At 41.9% G+C, this 24044-nt stretch overlaps 1 protein-coding gene across 4 annotated transcripts in view; it reads left to right on the top strand.

Moving 5' to 3' along the window:
* Positions 1 to 24044, top strand: part of KAZN (kazrin, periplakin interacting protein) — a 739264-nt gene that overhangs the window by 539095 nt on the left and 176125 nt on the right. For all 4 annotated transcript variants that reach the window (XM_089688889.1, XM_089688888.1, XM_089688890.1 and 1 more), the window contains exon 4: positions 19779 to 19850. In XM_089688889.1, coding sequence (XP_089545015.1) covers positions 19779 to 19850 — 72 coding nt within the window. The remainder of the gene's footprint in view (positions 1 to 19778; positions 19851 to 24044) is intronic.

Below are 24044 nucleotides of genomic sequence, written 5' to 3'. Positions count from 1 at the left end.
ATTCTGCACATCGCACCGTATTTTGCAGACCGCTTTTGGGATGTTGGTAACGTAACATACATACCCGCAGCGGTGCACATGAACGGAGTGCGATTGTGATGCGGTGTGGAATTCGCACTGAAAATGCTGCAAATTCCGCTCCGCATCAGTGTGAATCAGTGCTTAGGCTTTCCTCTATTTACCTCTAGTAATCCAGCCAGTAAGTCTGTTATTTTTCAAAAGAACAAGTTCTCTTGCTGTTCTGAAACAAACCATTTACCACTGACAGGGGTGCTTACAATGGTCAACTTTTATTTGATACACCTTTATCCCATGCTGTCACTGATTAGTTAGCTAAAGTTTGGCTTTAATACGGAGCTCCAGTCCCCATAATCAATTTTTTTTTTTTTAAATTCCCTTACTTGTACATTTAAATTAGAATACTGTTAGAACAGTATTAAAATGCATGCAAAGCGTTTTCCCGATACTCAAATGGACCCGGTACACCATGGATGTGGGCATCTGAAGCCCACTTGTCTTCTTCCGGGATTCAGTGCAGCTGGCTACCCAGCATGCACCTCCCGATCTCAAGCCTGCGTAGTAATGACACTGCGCGGTGCATTGTGTTTAGTGTAGGTTGCTGTAGCAATGGTGGCATCACAGAAGTACCCACCCTGTTGCTATGGCAACCTGTCAATCACATTACATTATTAGGCTTCCCAAAGACTCCTGGGATAGATGACGACGATTTCCCAGGAGTCAATGGGAATCGCCTAATGACGTCATCGCCTAGGAGGCCGGGACAGGAAGTGCCGCCCAAAGAATTATAATAAAGGAATTTAGAAACAAACAAAAACATTTCCATTTTGCACTGTACATTGGACGGCATTGGAAATATTGGAAGTTTAAAGTGGAGTTCCAGTCTTTTTTTAATCTGTTAGATGTACTAACAGATTTAGATACACTAACACTCCCCTCCCCCAGACTGACAATGCTGCTGTCTAGAGGTGCCCTCTGTGCTCCTTCATCCAGAGTGGGGGCGCTCTAATACAGGAGGTGTCTCACTGGCCATATCACCAGGTGAAAACAGAGGAGGAAAAGCCTAAAAAAAGAAAACTAATGCAGCCACCACATCTGATTAGTAAGCTGTTTGTAGTTATTTAACCACCTCCCGCCCGCCATATAGTAATATGACGGGCGCAAGGCGGTTCTCTCGTTCTGTGAGGATGTCACATGACGTCCTCCCATTCTCACTGTGCATGCGCGGCTCAGGGAGTGCGCAGCGATCAGCGGTGCGCTATGTCCCTCGTACACAGCGGATCACGGAAAGAGCCGAAGATGTTGGCTTGGTCATGTGATCAGCTGTGTCCAATCACAGATGATCACATGTAAACAGGGAAATGCCGGTTATCGGCATTTCTCTCCTCACGCTGACAGCTCAAGAGGAGAGGAGAGCCGGTAATTGGCTTTCCATGGAGGGGACATGTACACTGATTATCAGGACACTAATGATCAGTGTAGCCCCAGCAGTGCCACCTGTCAGTCTCCATCAATGCCCTTGTCAGTGCTCATCAGTGCCTCGTGCCAGTGCCACATCAATGCCACATATCAGTGCCTACCAGTGCCACATCAATGCCACATATCAGTGCCTACCAGTGCCACATCAATGCCACATATCAGTGCCCATCTAAGCTGCCTTTCAGTGTCACTCATCATTGGCAGTCAGTGCTGCCTTTCAGTGCCACCTACCAGTGCCTCCTCATCAGTGCCACCTATCAGTTTCCATCAGTGCAGCCTATCAGGGCCGATCATTGCAGCCTCATTAGCGCACATCAGTGAAGGAGAAAACTCACTTATTTACAAAATTTTATAACAAAAACTAAGAAAAAACGTTTTTTTGTTCACAATTTTCAGTGGTTTTTGGTTTAAGAAAAAAACAAAACCCAGAGGTGATTAAAAACCACCAAAATAAAGCTCTATCTGTCACAAAAAAATGATAAAAATTTCATATGGGTACAGTGTTGCATGACCATGCAATTGTCACTCAAAGTGCGACAGTGCTGGAGGCTGGAAATTGGCCTGGGCAGGAAGGGGGTATAAGTGCCCTGTAGGCTTGTGGTTAATTTTGCTTTGTTTAGTGCAAGTACCCAAATCTGTCTTTAGATCAATCTCTGTCATTCCCTGTACAGGAGAGGAAAGTTCTGCTGTAGTACACATGAGCTGACAGATGAGCATGCTGACAGAAGGAGGGTGCAGAGTGATGGCTTATCAGTTGCCTGATGCTCCTTCATTGTCCAATAAGAAGCCTGAGGGTGTGCTCTTTACTAGGTTGTGCTGCTGCAGCAGAGCTTGAGGATCTGGTTGGCAGGTGTATCCTGATCACTAAATTGGAAGCACAAGACTACAAACCCTATGAAGGGTAAACTAGCTTCCATATATGTATTTCCATTGTGTATTTCACTACCTGCCTTAGTAATTTTAAAAGATAACTGGCCCACCTCCGAGAGGCTGCATATACGCATACCGCCGGTGCAAAGAGGTAATGTAATGAATTGCAACTCATCAATTCTTAGATGTGGTAGCTACATTAGTTTTCTTTTTAGGCTTTCTTCTATTTTTACCTGGTAATCTGGCCAGTAAATCTTGTTTTTCAAAAGAACAAGCTCTCTTGCAGATGTTTTAGATTTTTTTTCCTTTATTTTCACCTAATGATCCAGCCAGTGAGTCTGTTATTCAGTTTCCTTTAACAGACCAAGCTGTTCTAACTCTTTCCCAAGCTCCCCTTTAAATGGTCACATGTAGTATACTTTTTATTTGCCTTTAAAGAGAACTTGGAAAAGTATTACTTCCACTTTTGTTATGAATTACCCTGATTTTTGGATCTTTTGAGGTGCTTTTCAATAGCATAGTGGATGCTCATAGCCCCTAGATGCCTGTCTACCACCAGCTGACCAAATGTACTGGCTTCATTGTTACTTAGTAGCTGCTGGTAGATTGTTACTCCATGTGGAGAGTCCTGTGCTGGTTCTAATTTAGATCTTTGAAGTTACTGTTGTCAGTCCATCCAAGTTTAACTCATGTTGAGCCCTGATGAAGGGGGAGTGGTGTACTCTCATAATGCATTGGCTGTATTTAAATGACTTCATTTTTATTGTTGATTAAAAAATAATCTTGGACTCTTTCATTCGGTTTTTGTGTGGCGCACCTTTCTGTATTCCTGTGTTGGGTTCCCATTGAGGAAAGTCTTGCCCCGGGGATCCGACTCGCCTGAGCCATTGAGATTGTTTGATGTTTTCATTCATCTGACCACACAAGCAAGTCCAAAAGTACCTTTTTGAGTAGGTTGCTCTGAAGGTATGTTATATGGCTGACCGTTTGTGACCATCGCGCTACATGAGTTTTTCGGACTTCTCATTCTGAAACCATAGTCATTAATATGGAGTTGCCTCCAGCTATAACAGTCTCCACTCTTCTGGGAAGGCTTACCAAGTTTTCAGGGATGCCACTTTTGTGTCTGGGAAAATCTATGCCTATTCAGCCAAGGAGCATTGGTGAGGTCAAGAACTAATGTTGGATGAGATGACCTGGCTTGTAGTCAGCAACCATAGTCATTAATATGGAGTTGCCTCCTTTTTGCAGCTTCAACCGTCTCCACTCTTCTGGAAAGGCTTACCAAGATTTTGGGGATGCCACTTTTGAGTCAGGGAAAATCTATGCCTATTCAGCCAAGGAGCATTGGTGAGGTCAAGAACTAATGTTGGATGATATGACCTGACTCGCAGTTGGCGTTCTATTTCATCCCAAAGGTGTTCAATAAGGTTGGGGCTCTTCCCACCAAACTGGCCAACCTTAACTTTATGGAGATGGCTTTGTACACAGGAGGCATATCTGTACTGAATCAAAAAAAGGACCTTACCCAAACCATCACCACAAGTTTGAAGCACACAATTGTCTCAAATGAAACACCTGAACTCAATCATCTAGAGTGGTGTCCACAAAACCTTTGGCCATATAGTGTAGCACTGAGGACTGCATATGGTCTTTTTGATGTTGTATTTGTGGTTAAATCCCCTTATCGTTGTCCGATACTGTACAATAAGTTATAATAGGTAAATGGAGTGTTTGAACTGTACTAGCTTGGTTTATGAACTCCTTCCCCCTCCTTCAAGAAGAGTTTATTTTGTTTGAAGATCTGTTTGCAAAAAATCCATCCAAAGTATGCTCAAAAGCTGCATATAATCTCCTGAAGGCATCATTACCTGCACGAGAAGGCCTGTCATTATGTGGCACGAGTATCTGTTCATGCAAGGAAGCTCCGCATCGGATTCATGGCAGAGGGGACTGATGTCATCGCTTTCGGGAGTACATATGGTTATTAGGTGTGATATTTAGGATGTGCAGCTATAGGGTAAACTGTTCATGGGTGAAATTTGTTTGGCTCGGCACTCGGGGCTCCATGTCTGTTAGGTAAATGTATCTTTGGTTTCATCAGGAACAGTTCTTGTGATGAGAACAGGCCAGCTTTTAAATCTATATGAACTGAAGTGTGCTGTAACCATGGCAACCAGCCAGGATATTGGCTCTCGTAGTGTGCCTCCGTACAAGCTACCTGTTGTCTGTAGAAATCTGAAGTGTTCATTGAGAACAATATTTCATTAAGCCATAAAATTCATGTTTATTACAGATTCTGCAAACCTTAAAGTAGATGCAATCCCAATCATTTTACCTTTTCTAGAAAATAGCCTATGCAGTTAAGGGGCCCCAATTGTCCTATGGGTATCAACACTACCTATACAGTATACACATAAATCATGTGTTAGCATCCATATAATACATGTCTCACACAAGTGTCCAAAAGATATGCAGCTATGTGCCAATGAATAAAAAAGTGACCGTCCCACTTCAAAAACACGCAGTGCTCCAACCGCATAGACCAGCAATGGGCAAACTACGGCCCGCGGGACCTTTTAATCCGGCCCGCGGAGCTAGGCTCCTCTCACAGTCCGCTCTGAAGACCGGTGTAGCATGAAAATCTGTCTCCTATGAGGATCTGTCCCCCTCGACGTATCTGCGCATGTGCCGGAGATCGCCGATCGGCTGCTAATGCCTGAAACTGGCACATGCGCAGATACGTCGAGGGGGACAGATCCTCATAGGAGACAGATTTTCATGCTACACCGGAACGGCGCGGGAATACGGCGAGAGGAACGCGCGGAGCAAAGGTAAGTGAATTGACACAGGGGGGACTTGGGGACTTAATATGGGGAATGAATTACTATATGGGGGATGAATTACTATATGGGGGATGAATTACTATATGGGGGATGAATTACTATGTGGGGGATGAATTATTATATGGGGGATGAATTACTATGGGGGATGAATTACTATATGCGGGATGAATTACTATGGGGGATGGATTACTATATGGGGGATGAATTACTATATGGGGGATTAATTACTATGCTTACTATGGGGGAATATTACTATACTTACTATGGATGACACATACACATCATTCATCTACTCTTGGTCCGGCCCCCGGGTCCAATATATGAACCCATTGCGGCCCTCAAGTCAAAAAGTTTGCCCACCCCTGGCATAGACAGATGTAGGATGTGCTGTACAGACAAGAGTGATCTTCCAAAGGACCCGGCTATACAGATAGCACACTCATTGGAGGGTTTTGACTACTTGTGTGAGCAAGAGAGTCTCAACCAGCATGCGTTGTATCCTAGGCGTTGTGGCTTCCGTTGTAACGGAACCAACCCCAGACTGCTCTTGGGTACTTCGTTTAGAATACCTTTTCCCCGTCCGAACACCGACAACAGACACCACAGCTGACCAAACAAGACTGGACAACACCAAACTTGAAGTAATCCAGAAGGTAGACCAGTTTATTTGAACACAGATACAAGATGTATACACTCAGGGGGCAATCCCCCCTTCCTGCATAATGACACAGGGCAGGGCAATCTACATTTATTAACAAGAGACACAGGTATTCAAACTTCACACCAGCAGACAGTCCCATCAGGAGGGAGGGCTGCTGGAGACAGCCCTCCCCCCAAGCTAATACACACAAACATATACATCCCATAATAGTTTGCTCCCAAGCAAGACAATGGAATGCAGCCACACAACACCAAACAATCCACAACCCCCACCCCACCTATCTCCTAAACATGTCTAAACAACATTAGGACAGATCACCCTGTACCCCTAACAGGCACAGGGTGACTTACACATAATAGGGATATGGGGAGCTGAGACAGGGGTCTCCCCACCTCTCCAAAGTGAGCTGAGTTCCATGGGCCCCCCACCCAAAGGGACTCCCGTGACATTTGTGTACTCCAAATGGCTCTCCCCTCTGCACCAGTCAGAAATATTTGCCCTGACTCAGATTAGATGAAGATGCTCATGCTCATCATTTGGGAAAGAGAGGAACCCACATAGTGAAAAGTACTGCCAGTTTATTGTACATATGATGAGGAAGTAATCAAGAAAAACAAAAATAAGTGAGCGCTTGAATAGATATAATAATGAGCAGCAGCTGTACACCAAAAAGGCACCGTATCAAACCTTCAAGGACATAAATGTAAAAAAAGGGGGGGGTTCATATGTATGGGTACTTATGATGTGCTTATATTTATGTTTGGCAGATTTTATATATTTGGCAATATCTATATGTGCATGACCACCAGGTTCTCACATGAATTATAATCTTTTAATTTTAAATTTTATATTTTATTTTGATTCATTTTATGTGATTATAGTTATTCATACGAAGTATTTATATATTTGTATTATTGTTGTTGCGATAAATATGGGCTATATAACATGACTTTGGATCTGTTAATTAAGATCCATTATTGTCTTTGCCCATAGTCATATTATCTTGGTTTGATTCCACATAGGTGACCTATAGCGTTAAATTATTGATTAGATCATCCCTGGCGCTTATAGCATTTGATTGAGTCATCCCTGGTGCTCATAGCATTCGTTTCTGCTGTTTGTCTCCGCGTACCTGATGACAGGGCGTTTGCGCATGCGCCATCGGGCTGGGCTACAATAAAATGGCGCCCGTCGCGCGGACATTCAGCATAGGAAAGATGGCGCACGACGTATTGCGCATGCGCCATTGTTCGTATTTAAACATTGTCATTTGCGTCCACCACTGTAAGCTGCACCCCTATGAGTACGAGCCTTCGCTCGAAACGCGTCAGAGAAAGCTACAGCAGGTTGGACGCCTCACCGCCGGCGCCACGAGGGGCCCCGGCGGCCATCTTTGATTTGCATCTGGTCAGTACTATTTTGTATGTTGGTTTTCCTGCTATCCTGTGCCTATAATAAAGATACCTAAGGATATCACACTATGTGGCCCTTTCTATTTATTTGAGTTCTGGTGGGAACCAGCCAGATCCATGGAATAGCTGCATCTAGCCGGGTACCAGGCAAAGAAGGATATGCTGACCAGATTTGACCAGACCAGGATGATGACACAGGAGGTCCAGTGATATTTTACACAAATGCGCAGAAAGATTGCGTATCTGGTGAGTGCGCAATCTTTACATTTTTTATCACCTGACGGTTCCTAATATTGGACGTCTGAGGATCATCCTGGATCTTAAGAGCACCCCTCCATTGGACTGTTTCACTTCCCTCACTTCATAGCCACCATCCAGTGGCTTTATTAACACACAGTCACTGTTTTATCATCTGTGTTTGATCCATTATTATTTGCTAAGTTATATAGCGCTGCACCCCCCCCCCCCCTTTTTTTACATATATGATGAGGAAGTGTTTGCCTTAAAATCGTAAAAATTCCCACTTTAAAGATGGCTGCCACATATTTCCGGTGCCAGAAGTGATATCAGACAAGAAGTTGCCATCCAGTGCTTTTTGTCGTGAGAAATTTTGTCATCAGGAGCTCTTGATTATGGAGCTTTGACTGTGTAGACTATTTTCTGGAGAATGTGAACTTAACCGTTAATCTGGAAGTAAACCCTCCTGTTATTTACACCCAAAAGAGCTGCCATCTCTGTTTGATCTGCAGTTGCCATGGTGCTGCACACTTTTTAAATCTACAGGTTTTGTTAAAAGAATTTATGGCAGTCCTTACATGAAAGTCCTTTAAAAAAAAAAAAACATATAGTTTTAGGCATGCTATTTGCCTTTAAAAGCCTCCCTTGATTCAACATCCAAAATCTTTAAGCCTGTTGGTGGGCACTTACATCTTGGATTTGACACCAGCTGCCACAGCAGACTTAGAGCTGTCACTCAGGTGATATTATAATTTATAGCAGCCTTTCTCAACCTTTTTACCCCAGAGGAACCCTTGAAAACGTTTTTGAGCCTTGGGAAGCCTTTGCTAAAACCAATTCACTGGGGGTTGGTGGCAAAAATGTCCCTTACATGGTCAGTGGGTAGATTGCCCAGAGTGGTGATCAGAATACCACCCTTACAAATGCTAGAAAGATCATTGCCATCATGTTGCTGGGTCTTCAAAGTGATGTTGGCCCTGGAACTATGGAGGCACCATCAGTTTTGCGGTCAATCAACAGCTCAAGGAACCCTCTAGCAACCTCTGGAGAAACCCTAGGGGGGCCACTGAACCCTGGTTGAGAATGGCTGCCCTGTAGTATTCTCCTTCATCCCTACATCAGCAGCTCCATAAGAGGAGAGGGCTTTGAAATGGTGGTAGGGAGGGGGCTATGCTAGGGAATGACTCCATTGGGGTAATCAAATTTTGTAGAAAGTTCTAAGGCACCTTACAAGTGAATAAAATATTGTTTATGGAGAACCCTACCGGTAAGAATTTAAAATTCTTTATTTCTGTAAGCTCGTACATGCAAATTTTGAATTTGATGACAGGGTCTGTTTAAATCTAAGATAGCAAAATTATTTAGGCTTTGTATGGCTTAATTAAAGGGCCAATTAAAAAAAAAATGATTCCTTCTGTTTGGATGAAAACTGACTGCAGACAGGTAGGTTAACCTAGCAGGTCGAGTAAAGAGATCTTCCAAGTCCTCAACGGTAGACTGTAAGCGCACTGGTGTCTGTTTTGATTGGACTGACCCTGTAAGAAAGAGACCGGTTATGGAGTAAGAAACATCTGCGTGTGTACGCCCAGCATTATTCAGAAAAATCCATTTATCTTGGATCTCCGAGGCCTGAATTGTGGGAAAATGAGCTCGGCGGATTAATGGACTGAGTCGAATGAAAGGAAGCTTTTCTTGTGGTATGTATTTTATGAGCATAATTCTACTGATGTGCTTCTCGTTCCTATTTTAATGTTGTCGAAAGCGTTTGGTGGAAACCTTGCAGAGTTTCCCTTTTTTTTTTCTGGTGTAAAGAATAAATTATTATGCCTAATTAACATGGTATGTAGGTCATATTAAATTTGAATGCTTTGTTAATGACGGGGCATGTGGCGGTTTGTCAGCGCCTTTCTTTTTTCTCGTCGAAATGTAAATAGCATTGTCTGGTAGATTTAACCTGAATGCAGTTCTAAGAAGGCTTGTAAACGGTGCGCTTGACATGTAAACAGTAGCTCAGATGACAGTTTTTAAACAGACAGTAGAAAGGGCGTTTAAAGGACATGAACTTCAAAATCGTATTTGCTTCATTGTGCCTAGTACACAAGACTCTGTGGGTTGTATGCGTTCTGTCTTTTGATTGAAATCGGGCTGTGCGAATTCCTTGGTTCTCTTGTCTCCTGAATATGGATTGCCCTGTTATGAGCCTCACCACACCTACATGTGTCCTAAAGCGCTGCTAGTATTATAATCTGAAGTCTGTCTTTATATGAGCTTCCCCTAATCCTCTACATACCAAGACAGAAGACCAGCAAAGTAAGGAGCCCAGGAACTCAACTGCTTTGACTTCATTGCTAGATCAAATCTCTTCTGCAATAAAGAGCCTGCAGTTTATGTAAAAAAAAAGTATTTAATTTAATTTTTCAGAAGATTGTGACAAAAAATTACAACTTAAAAAAACTTGGTGATGCACTTCCGGTCGGACACCATCTTTAAACACCCATGCAACTACACCTGGTCTGAGGTCTGAAATATTCTATGCCTTGAGAAAGATGATACTAAATTATTACACTATGGAAGTGTTCACTTATATTTTATGAGGAAATAAGTGGCCACTTACTGATTTACTGCCTGGAGAGGAGATCCACTATCCTAAGAGCCATTTGAGGGGAGATCAGTGAGGAGAGTTTGGAGGAGTCCCGTGTTTGAAGGATCCGGTATAGTGATCCAAAAAGCGTTTTGGCCTCACATGGGTCGAAACGGGGAGGTGAGCGGGCATTTCAGGCATTTTGGATATTTTTGTATACCTGTCATCACCTTTTTGTGTCAACCTTCACAAGATTTGATTTATTTAGGTGTTTATTCACCTCACGGGACTCATTTTGTGTTTTAAAAATTATATATAAATTATATATATGTTTTTGGATCTCATGTTATATGTTTTTATATGTTTTGAGCACATTTTTTCATTATTTATGCACGGTTGGATGCATCGTGTTGTTTAGTGACACAGTAGTTGTCATATGTGGTATTTGGGATTGGTGCCATAGAGCACTATTGTTTTTCTGTTGGGGGGTTGGAGCACTATTGTGTTTAGTCCCAGTTTGGACTTTTTGTGCATTGTCGTTTCATCACTATCAGATCCGTTTTAGGATCATTTGGGGCACTATTGCTATTTGTTGGTCCCTTTTGGACCTGGTATGTGACACTTTGTTACATGTCTGTGTGAGTGATTTTAGACACTATTTTTGCATTTTCACCTTTATGCTTGTATTTATGTGCAAATTTATTTATTTTTTTATATGTTCATGTTCACGTCAGTAATATCATTATTGTCACTGTAATATTTGGTGGGGTTTAATGGTATTAGCGCTACATCATTATTCTGTTTTTAAAAAACTTGCCATGCCTTTTACTAAATACCTCAGTCGGTCTTCTTTCCAAAAAGGGGGCATTTGTGCTATCTTGGCATATTAGGGTCTCACAAAATGAGACAGGCCATCGGGACTGATCAATTCTCAAATATATACTGTATAATATAGTTTTTAAACGCTATAACTTTCACATAATCAGATTCATATACAAATTTTACCAAAGACGTAACAGAATACATTTTGGCCTAAATTTATTAAGAAATCTGATTTTTATTGAATATGTTTTATAACAAAGTAGAAGATTTTTTTTTTTTTGTCTTTTTTGTTTATAGGAAAAAATACAAAAACCCAGTGGTTATCAAATACCACCAAAAGAGAGCTCCATTTGTGTGAAAAAAATGATATAGATTTCATTTGGGTACACAGTTGCATGACTGAGCAGTTACCAGTTAAAGTAGCTCAGTGCTGAAAAATAAATACCCTGCTCACTAAGGGGGTAAAATCCTTTCCGGAGGGCAAGTGGTTAAAGTGGGACTTTAGTTTGAATGGTTTGTCTCAGCTCTTGCACTGTCACTTTTATAGGACATGTAAGTCTGTTAAAGGAAGCTGAAAAGTAACAGACTAAGGCCAACCATACAGTATACTATTTTTTCTTGTACAATTTTCATTTACCGGTAGATTTACCAAAACCTTGTGATATGAGGTTAGACCTAAACACTTTCAATTTGTATGCAATCAAGCAGGCCCGTGCACTACATAATTGAAGGTAAATCTAAAGAAGATTAAATAAGAAAACTGTGTAATGCATGGCCAGCTTTACAGACTGATCACCAAGTAAAACTTACGGAAAAAGTCTTAAAAAAAAAAAAAAAATCAATAATAGTACTCGCATTAAATAGTTGATAAGCTAAAATAATTTTTTTTTGTTGTTTTTGGGTTTAAGCTGGAACTAAAACCATCCTGTCCTTTTTTTCAGCCAAGGAAGCTGCCATCTTGGCCTCTGTTTGATCTGCAACTGCCATGGTGCCGCACATGTGATCAGTTATGACACCGGCCATTTCATGGTTTGATAGTCTGGCTGAGAACACAAGCAAATGTGACAGCTTTCCCGGCATGTCTCCAATGTAACTGGTTTTGGAAACTGTTAAATTGATGGGTTTAGTGCTTTAATACTGCTTTAAGAATTCACTAAAGCACCCTTAATTGGGTAAGGCTTACCCACCAATGCGATAATCTACAGACACATTAAGTCCAAGGCTAAGTTCACAATAGCTTTGTTGGAAGGCATTAGGGAAGCGTTTTTAACGCTCCTCAAACTCCTATGAAAATTCAACACATGGCAGCACAGAGTGCTAATCACACTGAACCAAAATTGATGCCTCATATCGAGTCAGGAGGAGTTGAAGCCTCCCATTTCAAGTCTATGGTGACGCTCCTCAAATGCCTGGCAGGCATTTGCAAGTCATTTGTGGATCGGTAATACTATTAAACTTCATTATAGGCATTTGTGGTGCGGTTTTAATGCTTGGAAAATCAAATCAAACACCCAAAAACACGCATAGGCATTTGGGGAGCATTAAAGACGCTTCCCAAATGCCGGTCAAATGCTATAGGGGCGTTTTGCAAGAGATAGAAGTTTGTCAAGTGTGAACGAGCCCTTAGTGCCATCATATGGAGACAATCATCACACGCTTGAGGGCATGTTTCCTATCTTGGGTCAGATCCCACCAGACCCCTTGGTTCATGCCTGTGGGAATTTCCTTTACTCTTGGGGTGGAGATGTGGAAAATCCGTTATAGTTAGATTTTTCAATCCTGCATTACAGGTGCACTTTGAAAAGAATTCAGCTTCTTCTTTGTTCCTATTCCATTGACCACTGTAAATTACAGGTGTGTTAGAGATGATTGCAGCTATCCAAATATTGGCACAAGCTGCCTATGTTTTACACAACAGGGGGCAGATTCCCTGCCAAGTTCCCCAATCTTCAGCAATTCAGGATAAATAAGTGATGAAAGTAAAATGCCTCATTCACATGAGACGGCAATTTCCTCTATGCTGTAGTCTACTGTGTATAAGGAAGAAGGTTTGTGCTGTTGAGGCTCCTCTTCATATGCAAACTGCTTTGACCTCAACAGTGCCACTTATCTCCATGTGTCTGGTACATTGCGTGTTCTTCACTGACCTTTTTTTGTTTTGGTGGTTTGGATAGAATAGAAAAAAAAAGTTAGAACCTTTGGGGTTCTATAGCTCTCTGTGACAATTTTGGGGAGATTTGCCCTAACTTCCTATCTTTGCGTCCTTGAGAAAGGAAGTTAAATCTCCCAGACTGAGATCACTGTCCTTTTGGCAGTATTATTGCTAATATCGTTATCTGAATGGAGAAGGAGGAGACCGAGCTAGAGAGCAGTAGGCCTTGGGAGCAGCGGGAGGGGATGGTTTGGGTGATATTTGGAGACAAAATTGGTGATGTAGCTTGGGGCAGAGTTGTCCTAGTGAGAGGTAGGAAATCCTAACCCTTGGTGCCCACGTTGCCAATCGCCATGACTGAGCATTACTGCATGCTCAGTAAGGAAATGAGCCTGGCAGAGTGCAAGCACTTGACCATATATGACTGGTATTAACATATATAAGAAAAGCAATTAAGGCTTCCAACCAACTATCCCATATGCCCCGTATCCCATACCCGATAACCTCAAAACAGAAGACTAACTAAACCTAAAGGAACTTTTTAGGTACATTAACAATCTAAGTCAAGTAAATATTCTTTAAAATTATTGATTTTATTTAATCCGAAAGGCTATAAAGAATCGCCTAAAAAAGGCACTATACATCTAAAACGCAAACAGTTCAAAGAACTCTATATAGGGTCCATCAAAACATCTTCTATGATAAAAAATACATTGCTATGTCTATGTAGTAAGTATACATTTACAAATGTGACAGTACATTGGGCTCAGAACACGCTGAAGTGTTTCTTGGACAAATCTACTTCAGGATATTCATTCTAATAATAAACATAATAAAAATTAAATATAACGCTCTCAGGATAATTTAAATCTCTTACACTCTTAAGCCTTGTATGTGCACACCCAAAGAGTGAATGAGGTGGAAGACAGGACAGGAGCGATCAAGGTAAGCATGTAGGATCACCTACAAGGGTCAAAACACCCAGGATAAATCACATGGACATATCCATGTTCATAGGCAAAAAACATACCCACCAATACAATAATGCTTACCTAAAAACCAGTAGGGGGGCTGATGCCTAAAAAATTTAGAATATAGGCTCATATAGTCACACTAAATGTAGGCAACAGAAGCCAGCAGCAATGGCTACAAAGCCGGTTGTAGCCATAGTTATGGCATAATTGTTAATGGTATGGGATCTTTCCATGGGCTGTGTAGGAGATATGAAAGGTGGACAGAAACATGGAGGGCAGGTAAAGACATTGAAAGGTACCTTCTACAAAAAGAAGGGTGTCTTTCTTTTAATACAAGTTTGTTTTTTTATACCGACTTTTTCTAGGCTTTCCACTTTTTTTTTTTTTGGATGAAATACCAAACTTTTGATCTGTGTCCTAATCCTAGCATTGGAAATGAGTCCCATTTGTATTGGTTAGGTGTAACTTGCTATAAAATCAAACTGGTTCAGACATCTTGTTCCCCAAGGCAACAGGCTTGTATTTAGATGTTCAGTGTACAATATATAATTTACAGGAATATACAAATAATGAGTTTAGGAGACAATATGGCTGCCACTGCCTTCTTTCCCTTGCAGATCAAGACCAACACCTTAATGGGTAAGTTCATCTTTGCCAAAAAAAAAAACTGCCTATGCAAGTAAGGGGTACCTGTAGATATAAAACAAACTGCAGCTTTGACCAAAGATGGATAATCTGCTTGCTATAGGTGTAGGTCATTTATGTAACTCATGAAGCCTGGCTGAAAAACTCCCATAAATGATGTCCTCCATGCTGTCTTGCTGCTAGGACATTGCTAAGGCACTCTCAACCATTATGCCTTACCCCTCGCCATCACAGGAGCAGACTCTCAGACATCCACAATCTACTCTGTCGCAGCATCGCTAAACTCAGTGCTACTCTGACAGGGTGGAGAGAGCGCATAGGAGTTTAAATCAGCTGGGAATGTCTTAGCAATGTCCTAGCAACAAGGCAGGACTGGATGATGACATGGTTGGTACATAAATGGCCTACACCTATAGCAAAGGTATTATTTAACTTTGGCCAAAGATGCAAAGTGTGTTTGTATCTACAGGCACCCCTTACCTGCACAAGCAGTTTTTTTTTAAAAACTAACTAACCCTTTACCATCAAGACTCGAAGGCTTGAGAACTGTAAGTGTCTTAAACTGCATCGTCCATGGCAATTGTCTTTCCAATTTTTTTCCTCCAATGCTCTTATAAAATAAACACATAGGAGCCGATCAGTTGCCATAGTTAACACAGTTCTTTTTCAAACACGAGGCCTGCTGTTTCCTGAGAAGCCTCTGTTGAGTTTCCACCACACCGTGGTCATGAGACGGAAGTACAGAGGACTCCGACAATCTCTCATTGTGAATCCTCATCTATATTCCAGACACATAGTCTAGCACAAGAAAGTGGTGCTAGGATAGATTGTCGGATATTCTGCATTTCAACTAAGCGCCATTTACATGTGACTTCTTCTGCCGGAGCCCTCACCAAGTATTCCAGTGCAGGAAAATCAAATCACCCTCAGACCTATTCATCTCCTCCGTGTCTGCTCAGAGTCGTATACAATGGCTTGTTACAGCAGAATCGGCTGCAGCAATTTCATTCAGCCAAACTGTTCTGCAGCTCCTGGCAGGAATGATGAAATAGGTGTTTGCAGTTGCAGGAGTCGGTTGTTTTCATTGTATATTTGCATTTGTATCCAGACTTGTCTGATGATCCAGGAAGAGTGGTTCCATTCAAAAAGATGTGCAAGTTATTTTAGCTCCTTATCTACAGGAGCCCCTTATCTACATAGGCAGTTTTTTGATAAAGGTGAACTTTGCCTTTTTAAAGCTGAACTGTTTCTTTGACAGGTTCTCTTGATAGGACACCCTCCCCCAATCTGTTTATATTCATCTTTGCTGCACAGCAAGAGTTTAAAGGGTTCACCATCACTGCTAGGTTTTTGGCCAGGATTCAGGAGGTACATAAATGGCCTACACCTATAGCAAGGGCATTATTCAACTTTGGACAAAGGTGGCACAGTTTTTTTTTTTTGTTTTTTATATGTACGAGCACCCCTTACCTGCATAGATAGTTTTTTTGTTTTGTGTTTTTTCTGTAAAAGTGAACTAAGCCTTGAAAACCTATGTTGGTCATGAGACGGAAGTACATGGAGATTGCATAAGTTCATCAACTGCTCCCCCATGTGACATTCTAGGGGCCTGGTGATTGGTCAGTCAGGCCAAGCACTTCACACTGGGAGAAAGGGGGAGATGGTCACATAATCTCCATACCAAGAAGTACCAAGTATTTCTCGGCCCTAACACAAATGAATTAAGAGGTGGGGGAGCGTGGTACAGGGAAGTTTAAGTTGGGGGTGAGGGGTTAGGTCCCCATCAAAAATATCTGTAATATGCTTCTCATACATGGAAATGCCAAGTATTCCTCAGTCCACCTACAGATAGATGGAGAGGCAGGAAGTGCGATGAAAGTGAGTAAAAGTGGAGGGAGTGGGAGGTCCTTATCGATAAAATCTGTCTCTGTACCCTGATTGGGGCACAAAGCATAATTTTATTATCTCCTCAAATAACTCCTTTTCTTCTGCCCTCCGCATACAGATAATTGAAATGCATTTATTACCAGCAGAGCTATTCATCCTGTGTGAATACCCATGAAAGTGAAAATTACTAGACTGTTTTGCTCTCCAGGTTGGATGTTCTTCATTCGTAAGAACAGCGGGAACCAGGAAATTAACACATTATGTCATGTAGATGGCACTGACAATTGTGGCAAATAAGTATTTTCTTCCTATGATCATAGTAAAATGATAAAAGGTGCATAAGGGGTTAAACCACTTAATAATATAGGTAATTTAATCTAGACACCTCGATGGGTAAGATATCCAAAAGGAATGTGAAGGACATACGGGTATGAGAAAGTCCCAAGGTAGTTCATGTGTGTAGTGTTCAAAACATTGGAGGCAGCTTGCCCAAGAGATAGGAGCAGTCTATGTAATGGTAAAAAGGGGGCGCCGATGAAGGGTAACATATGCTACACTTGGATAGTGCCCCATTTCTAGCTTTTTACTTCCTTTGGTTATCCATTACATCTAGTTGACATCATGTGGAATTTTCTATTCGTATGAATAAAGACTTGGAGAAATAATAGCCTAGCAACAGTTGGTTTTGCCGGCATTCTCAATTATGCAGGAAAAATAGCTCCTGTGTTTTTTCTTTTTTTTTTTTTTAAATAAATGTACGCTTGATTCTACCCTGTAAATGGTTTTCTGACATGCTCTGGTTTCCATTTTCTCTAGATACATATGGAGGTTATGTATTTTATAAACTGATCCGAGAAACTGGCAAAGGAGGAATAGTCTATGGCTCTTTGTGTTATCAGTTGAGGTTCACAAGCTAATAGACAACATGTTCCTGGAAACTGTTTTATGAGGTTTGGATCTATGGGTTAACGCACAGTGTTGCTGTTTGCATTGTGAACCATAAATGTAAAAAATATCTGAACCGTTTGTGTGTTGCCATAGTGACCAGCCGCTGACTGACTGTTGTGGGAGCTTTAGCGGTTTAATCTTGGGTGTAGCCTGATTGGTAGAATTTTCCACTCGGCTCTTCTACATGTTGAGAATTTGTCTAGAAAGATCTCTGCAGTTCCATCCTCTTTCGAAACCATAGCCATCAGAAATCCAAGCAATACTTTGGTGTAGGTATGGCGATTAGGTGGAGCTGGGAACTGGAGCTGTTATTCGGATATCTCTGTGTTGGTGTTCCCGTGGGATGTTAAAGGGTGGTTGGGTGATACAACTGTATGTATCCGTTTTGGGTGGCCTTGGCTTTTTAGACCCCATCCTTCCCTACTATAGCACTCATTTAAAATGCATTACCATGTGTTTTTTGATACATTGTGTTTCAAAATCCCTAGTAAACTAAACCCAAACTCAAAACATACATGTAATAGATTGCAGCTTACAGTCCTTAGATGTCCACCACATCCAACGTTGGCCTTACTAAGTGAATTTCAGCCACAATTTACTTCTTGGGTGGCCCGTTGGCACCCTCCCATTCTTCATCCTTCAATCTGAAAATAAGAGAAGCTGGGTGAAAACTTGTCAACTGAACAGCAGCTGCATCCAGTCAGATACAGTCACTGTTCAAGTGTTCTGACAGCTACAAGTGTTGGTTGTCAGAGTATAGTTGCTAGCTGATAACAGTGTGGCATGGGCGAAGAGCACAGAAAGTTGTAAGCATTTATTTGCACTTATCGATATAACAGGATCCTTTCAATGGTCTACTTAAAGTGAAACGTTACCCAAAACAACTTGATAAAAAATGATGTTCTTTAGCAAGGAACATACATTCCACATTAATAAAACACTACTTTTTCCCTCTACAGCAGGGGTCTCCAAAATTTTCAAGTAAAGGGCCAGTTTACTGTTCTTCAGAAATTAGGGGGGCCGGATTGTGGCCAGTGGGGGTAGAAAATGTCCCAGGCCCAGCATCCGTGAGAATAAATATGACCTCAGGGTTGGTGTTCAGTAGGAGGAGTAGTAGTGCCCCATCATTGGTATTAGTGGGAGGAATAATGCCCACCATTGGTATCAGTGGAAGATTGGTGTCCCATTGTTGGTGTCAGTAGGAGGAATAGTGCCCTATCATTGATACTAGTGGGAGGAATAGTGCCCCATAATTAGTGTCAGTGATTATGCCCCACTATTGGTGTCAGTAGGGGAATAGTGCCACATCACTGATATCAGTGGAAGAATAGTGCCCCATTGTTGTGTCAGTGGAAGAATAGTGCCCCATTGTTGTGTCAGTGGAAGAATAGTGCCCCATTGTTGTGTCAGTGGAAGGAATAGTGCCACATTGTTGATGTCAGTGGGAGGAATAGTGCCCCATCAATAATACTACTGGCAGGAAGAGTGCCCCCATCATTTGTGTCAGTGGCAGGAATTATTCCACACTGTTAGTGTCAGTGGGAGGAATAGTACGCCATTACTGATACTAGTGGGAGGAACAGTGCCTCATATCATTGGGAGGAAAAGTGCCCCAAAGGCTAGCAAAGGGCCACATCCGACCCTTGGGCCACAGTTTGGAGACCACTGCTCTACAGCATTGGTTACATTACTTACCTGTAATGAATTAATTATTTCACATGATATGCAGGGTACTGCGTTCTATTTTAAATAAAAAAAATCTCTGTATAGCTGCCCTGTATTCTTCCTGCTACTGACCTTCCACTGTTTGGGTTAACAGCTTCAAGTCCCTAGGCTCAGCTGCACTAAAGATGATCCAATAGGGACACACCCTCTTCTGCCCCAGGAGGGGGTGTGTCCCTGTCAGATCATATTTAATACAGCTGAGCCTGAAGAACCAAAGCTGTTAACCCCTACAGCACCAGATGTTCAACACCAGGAAGAGGACCGGGCAGCTATGCAGTGAAGATTTCTACAGAATCTAGCAATCTGCACTTCGTGGGACATATACAGGTAAGTAACGTGACTAACACTCTTACATACAGGTAAGTATTGTGATAAAACCATGTTTTTTAAATAAACTTCAACTTTAAATATGGCCAGTAGAACGAGTCGTGTTTGTTTGGTAGTTTAGCATGTAGGAGCTGAGCTTTTAGATTTCATACATTGCACACAACTCAATCTATTGCCTCTCTGCTTCTTTGTAGGTCTGGATTACGGCAACATGAAGATGAGCCGATCCGGTACGTTGCAGAGTCAAGAAAAATACACGAATGGCTGTAAGTACCTACCTCTGAGAGCAGGCGGGTCATTCTGACTCTTCTGCTTGTTAGTTGTACATGTTTATGCCTCTTTTAGTTTGTCCTGCTGGTTTATTCTGTCTTCTTATAACTGCAGATCTTTCTGTTTACTGTGCCCTGTATAACAATAGAGAAAAGCAGTAACCGGTTCTGTGCCTTTTGCTGCCAGAAACAAGGAGGTTGTCATTGCTCATCTGCTCCTAAAACTGCTGTTGCTTGGCTGCTAATGTGACCTACTGACTTCGATGCCATAAGATATTGCCCTGGAACAAGTATGCAAGTTAGGTCCTGGGCCTGGAGCATTGAAGCCAGAGGGAAGGCTTGACAGCCTGGAAACAAGGATTTTCAGTAGAGGTCAGCAGTGGCAGCTTTGGATGGTTCTCTCATGATAGGTTTTCCTTACTGCTGAACTCCAACCGAACCAGTAAAGACACAGATAAAATGCAGATATGGAAGCTGTTTTAAATGTTAAAGGGTTTCTAATTCTGTTCTTCCATTGAGATTTACACACCCTGCCACACAGCACAGCCAGTCTAGTGACTTCATGCAGGCTGATGAGGTCATCTCTCTGCTCTCTCCTCCTATCAGCACATCTGATTGGCACCAAGTGCTGCCCCTTCCTTTCCCTGGTATAACATTGGTGTAGAGTGGATTGCAGGTTATTTATTAATACAGTCATACTTCTGTTTATAGGGTAGGTTCACCTTTTAAAAAAAAAAAAAAAAAAAAGGTAAACGAACGCCAGATATCCTAGCCACCCCTCTGGACTCCGCTGCACATAGTGGTCGTGATGCCCTGTACTGCTGGCATAGTGGTCCATACATTGTATACTGCAATACACAGCCCTGGAGCAAGTATCCATAATGCCCATAGTGGAAAGTGCACATCTGATTCTCCTCCTTCCAGTAAGGTGTCCCAGAAGGAAAGAAACGCTTGTCATTGGTCAGTGCAGTCATGTAGCTATGCTGACCAATGAGTGCTTGCCATTAAGATAGATACTCACTCTGGGACTGTGTATTGCAGCGGCCGCAATGTGCTGCTGGATCTGGGGGGGCCAAAATGTTTGGAGTCAGTTCACTTTTTCCTTTTTCCTGAAGAGGTGAACTTACCTTTTAAATATTTTCCAGGAGTTCAGCGTTAGGGTCCCAGTGTGTGTAGTATATATGGTACACATGTATGCACAGGGGTGTCCAATTGGAGTGCTAAGTAGCAATACAATGCAATACAAACATTGTTGCAGATTCCTACCTTTTGTTATTCGGAAGAAAAGGCTGTTTGTGTCAGTGTGCAAAGTGAATGTGAGTGGGGGTGACTTTTTCATTTTTGACCAGCTGCTGCACTTGCTGTGTTCTAATGATGGAAGCAGCAGGGTCTGAATCTCTTTTGGACGTCCTTAACCCTTTGGGGGTATCTCACCAAAACTGAAATGTTTGTTGAAGAGGATGCCCAGAATCAGATTTGTCTGGACTTCTGGGAAAATCAGTGATCCAATCTCACAAGCAGGAAATTACATTTCTGGGGGAAGTACACCATCTGTACAGAATGCCTCCAGATTGCCATATTGTGTTGAATTTTACAGGAAATTACAGCACTTCATATCTGCAAGGAAAGGTCTTGTTTAATAACGTTCTATTACAAGTTGGGTTGTGTCACAGTGGTATACACTTTAGTTTTTTTATGTGCAATATTTATTTCACATGAAAGTGGAGTTTCCCTTTAATTAAAGCTTGTCTCTGGGGAAAGAAAAAATCCTCTTTTGCAGTGTGGCTGCCTCCCGCACTGGGAGAGCTAAATGCTCAATCACACCCCGACCGCCCTATAGCAGATATACTGCTACAGGGTGACAGGGGTGCGCAAAATCACATATACACGTGATTTTGTATTTCCGGGTAGGGGGTGCCCACAAGCCACGCACGTGCGTGCCCTACCCGCGCCGCTATTCATGGCTTTCAATCACCAGGTCTTGGCTAGTGATTCCCTGCCGCCGTCTGGTGATTACTGAGGATTTCTGACAGGGAGGAGGGCTGCTTTGTTTACTAACAGTCCTCCTCCCTGTTGGCTTGGGCACACTGCTTTGGATGGTTGTACACAGCACAGCCATCCAGAGCAGTGTGCTTACAGTGAAGCACCAACACACAGCCCCCCTGTAAAACACTCCCAGCACACAGTTAACCCTTTGATCGCCCCTCATGTTAACCCTTTCCTGTCCAGTGATATTTGTACAGTGTCAGTGTTTTTTTTTTTATTTTGTTTTTTTCAGCACTGATCTCTGTATTGGTGTCACTGGGGATGCCAGTGACACCAAGTCAGTTTCCCCCCAGTGTCAGAATGCCCGCCGCAGTCCTTCTATAAGTCGCTGATCGCCGCCATTACTAGTACAAAAAAAAAATTCCAGTTTATATACCGCCATTTGTAAACACTATAACTTTCACGTAAACCAATTAATTTACACGTATTGGGATTTTTTTTAGCAAAGACATGGAGCAGAATACATTTTGGCCTAAATGTATGATGAAATTTGATTTTTTTAAATTTTTTTTACTGGACACGTTTAATAGCAAAAAGTAAAAAATATTTTTTTTTTTTTCTCAATCCGCGGTCTTTTTTTTTTTTTTTTTTTATAGCGCAAAAAATCAAAAACACACAGGCAATCAAATACCACCAAATGAAAGCTCAATTTGTGGGGAAAAAGGACGTAAATTTCATTGGGGTGCAGCGTTGCACGAGCGCGCAATTGTCAGTTAAATTAACGTAGTGCCGTAACGCAAAAAATGGCCGGGTCGGGAAGGGGGGGTACATCCACAAAAGGGCAAGTGGTTGAGGTACTGAAAGAAACAATTTTACTTACCTGATCCTCCACGTCCCTGGCAACCATCACTCCTCTTCTCCTCTATGCTATGGTGGTGGACTTTCCTTTAGGCTGGCCATACACTATACAATTTTCTGTTCAGTTTCTGCTCAATTTCCTTTAGATTTACCTTCAACTATGTAGTGCAAGAGCCTGCCTAATTGGATACAACTGAAAGTGTTGTTAGGGTTGACCTCCTATTATATGGTTTTTGGTAAATCTAAAGCAAAATTCTCAAGAAAATTGTATAGTGTATGGCCAGCCATAGTGTCCTCACATCAAATGCAGGGCTATGGGCTAAAATTGCAAGGCCTGCAACCTCTGGAGCATAGGTGGGAAGAGGCATAGGGATCCTTCAGGAGCCGATGATCAGATAGCTAAAATTGTGTTTCTTTGGTACTCTAGACTTAAACAAGCATTTAATCTTTGACATTTGGGGCTGCTCCATTAAAAAGAAGGATCTTTCCTTCTCCCAGGAATATATTTAACCTTTTTTTTTTTTCCTTTTTTTTTTTTTTTTTTTTTTAGTGAAAGCTTCTTCTGTAGATTAGACCTTGCCACCTGCTGGCCGCAAGTGGTAAATAATCATATGCAACAGATTTTTAGATTTCATTGTTCACATAGAAGCTAAAACATTTATTTTTGTTAGCACTGAACATAATAAAGATGTTAGAAATGCTATACATTCCCCTTTTAGACTGCTGTCATAGGTCTGTGGGTGACATTAGTACATTAGTGACGTTCCTGTATGAGACTAGCTTGGCGCATTGTTTTAAATGGCAGTGTGATGTAATTCTTCAAATGAAACCTGTTCCTTAACCCTTCTCTCTTAATAGAGAGAGGAAGAAAAACACATTACCCTTCTGTCATTTTGATAGTAAAAGGTTTAAACCGTGTCCCTGCCAGAAACGTGTTCCTGTGCCAGCGCTGCACTGCAGAGCCAACCCCCCCCCCAATACATCAAGCACAGTAAATCAAGCGGAAGAGGCTTATTGTACTCTGACTCCGCCCCTCCCGCCACCTGCGCGCCTTCCAGGGTTTAATCTGCTCAACACATTAACCTGTGTCACCATTCTCTCTAGGTGACCACGGCCTGCAATCCTTGCTGCTAGACGGATCACATTCACTGGCCCTGTAATGAAATGCCTTAGGTTTTTTTTTTTTTTTTTCCCATCAGCAATAAATATTTAATTTTTTTTTACATTTTTGTAAATATTTGCACTGGAAGCTTGTTTTGCTACCTGCCTGCTGTTTGATTTTGTAATGTTTATTCGATTTGTTTAGTTTTTGTGGTGTAAAAAAAAAAAAAGAATTTCCCCCTTTCT

This window comes from Staurois parvus, unplaced genomic scaffold, assembly GCF_062004578.1.
Source record: "Staurois parvus isolate SC_StPar_1 unplaced genomic scaffold, SC_StPar_1.0 ptg000458l, whole genome shotgun sequence".
NCBI lineage: Eukaryota > Metazoa > Chordata > Amphibia > Anura > Ranidae > Staurois > Staurois parvus.
This window is presented reverse-complemented; position numbering and strand designations above follow the sequence as displayed.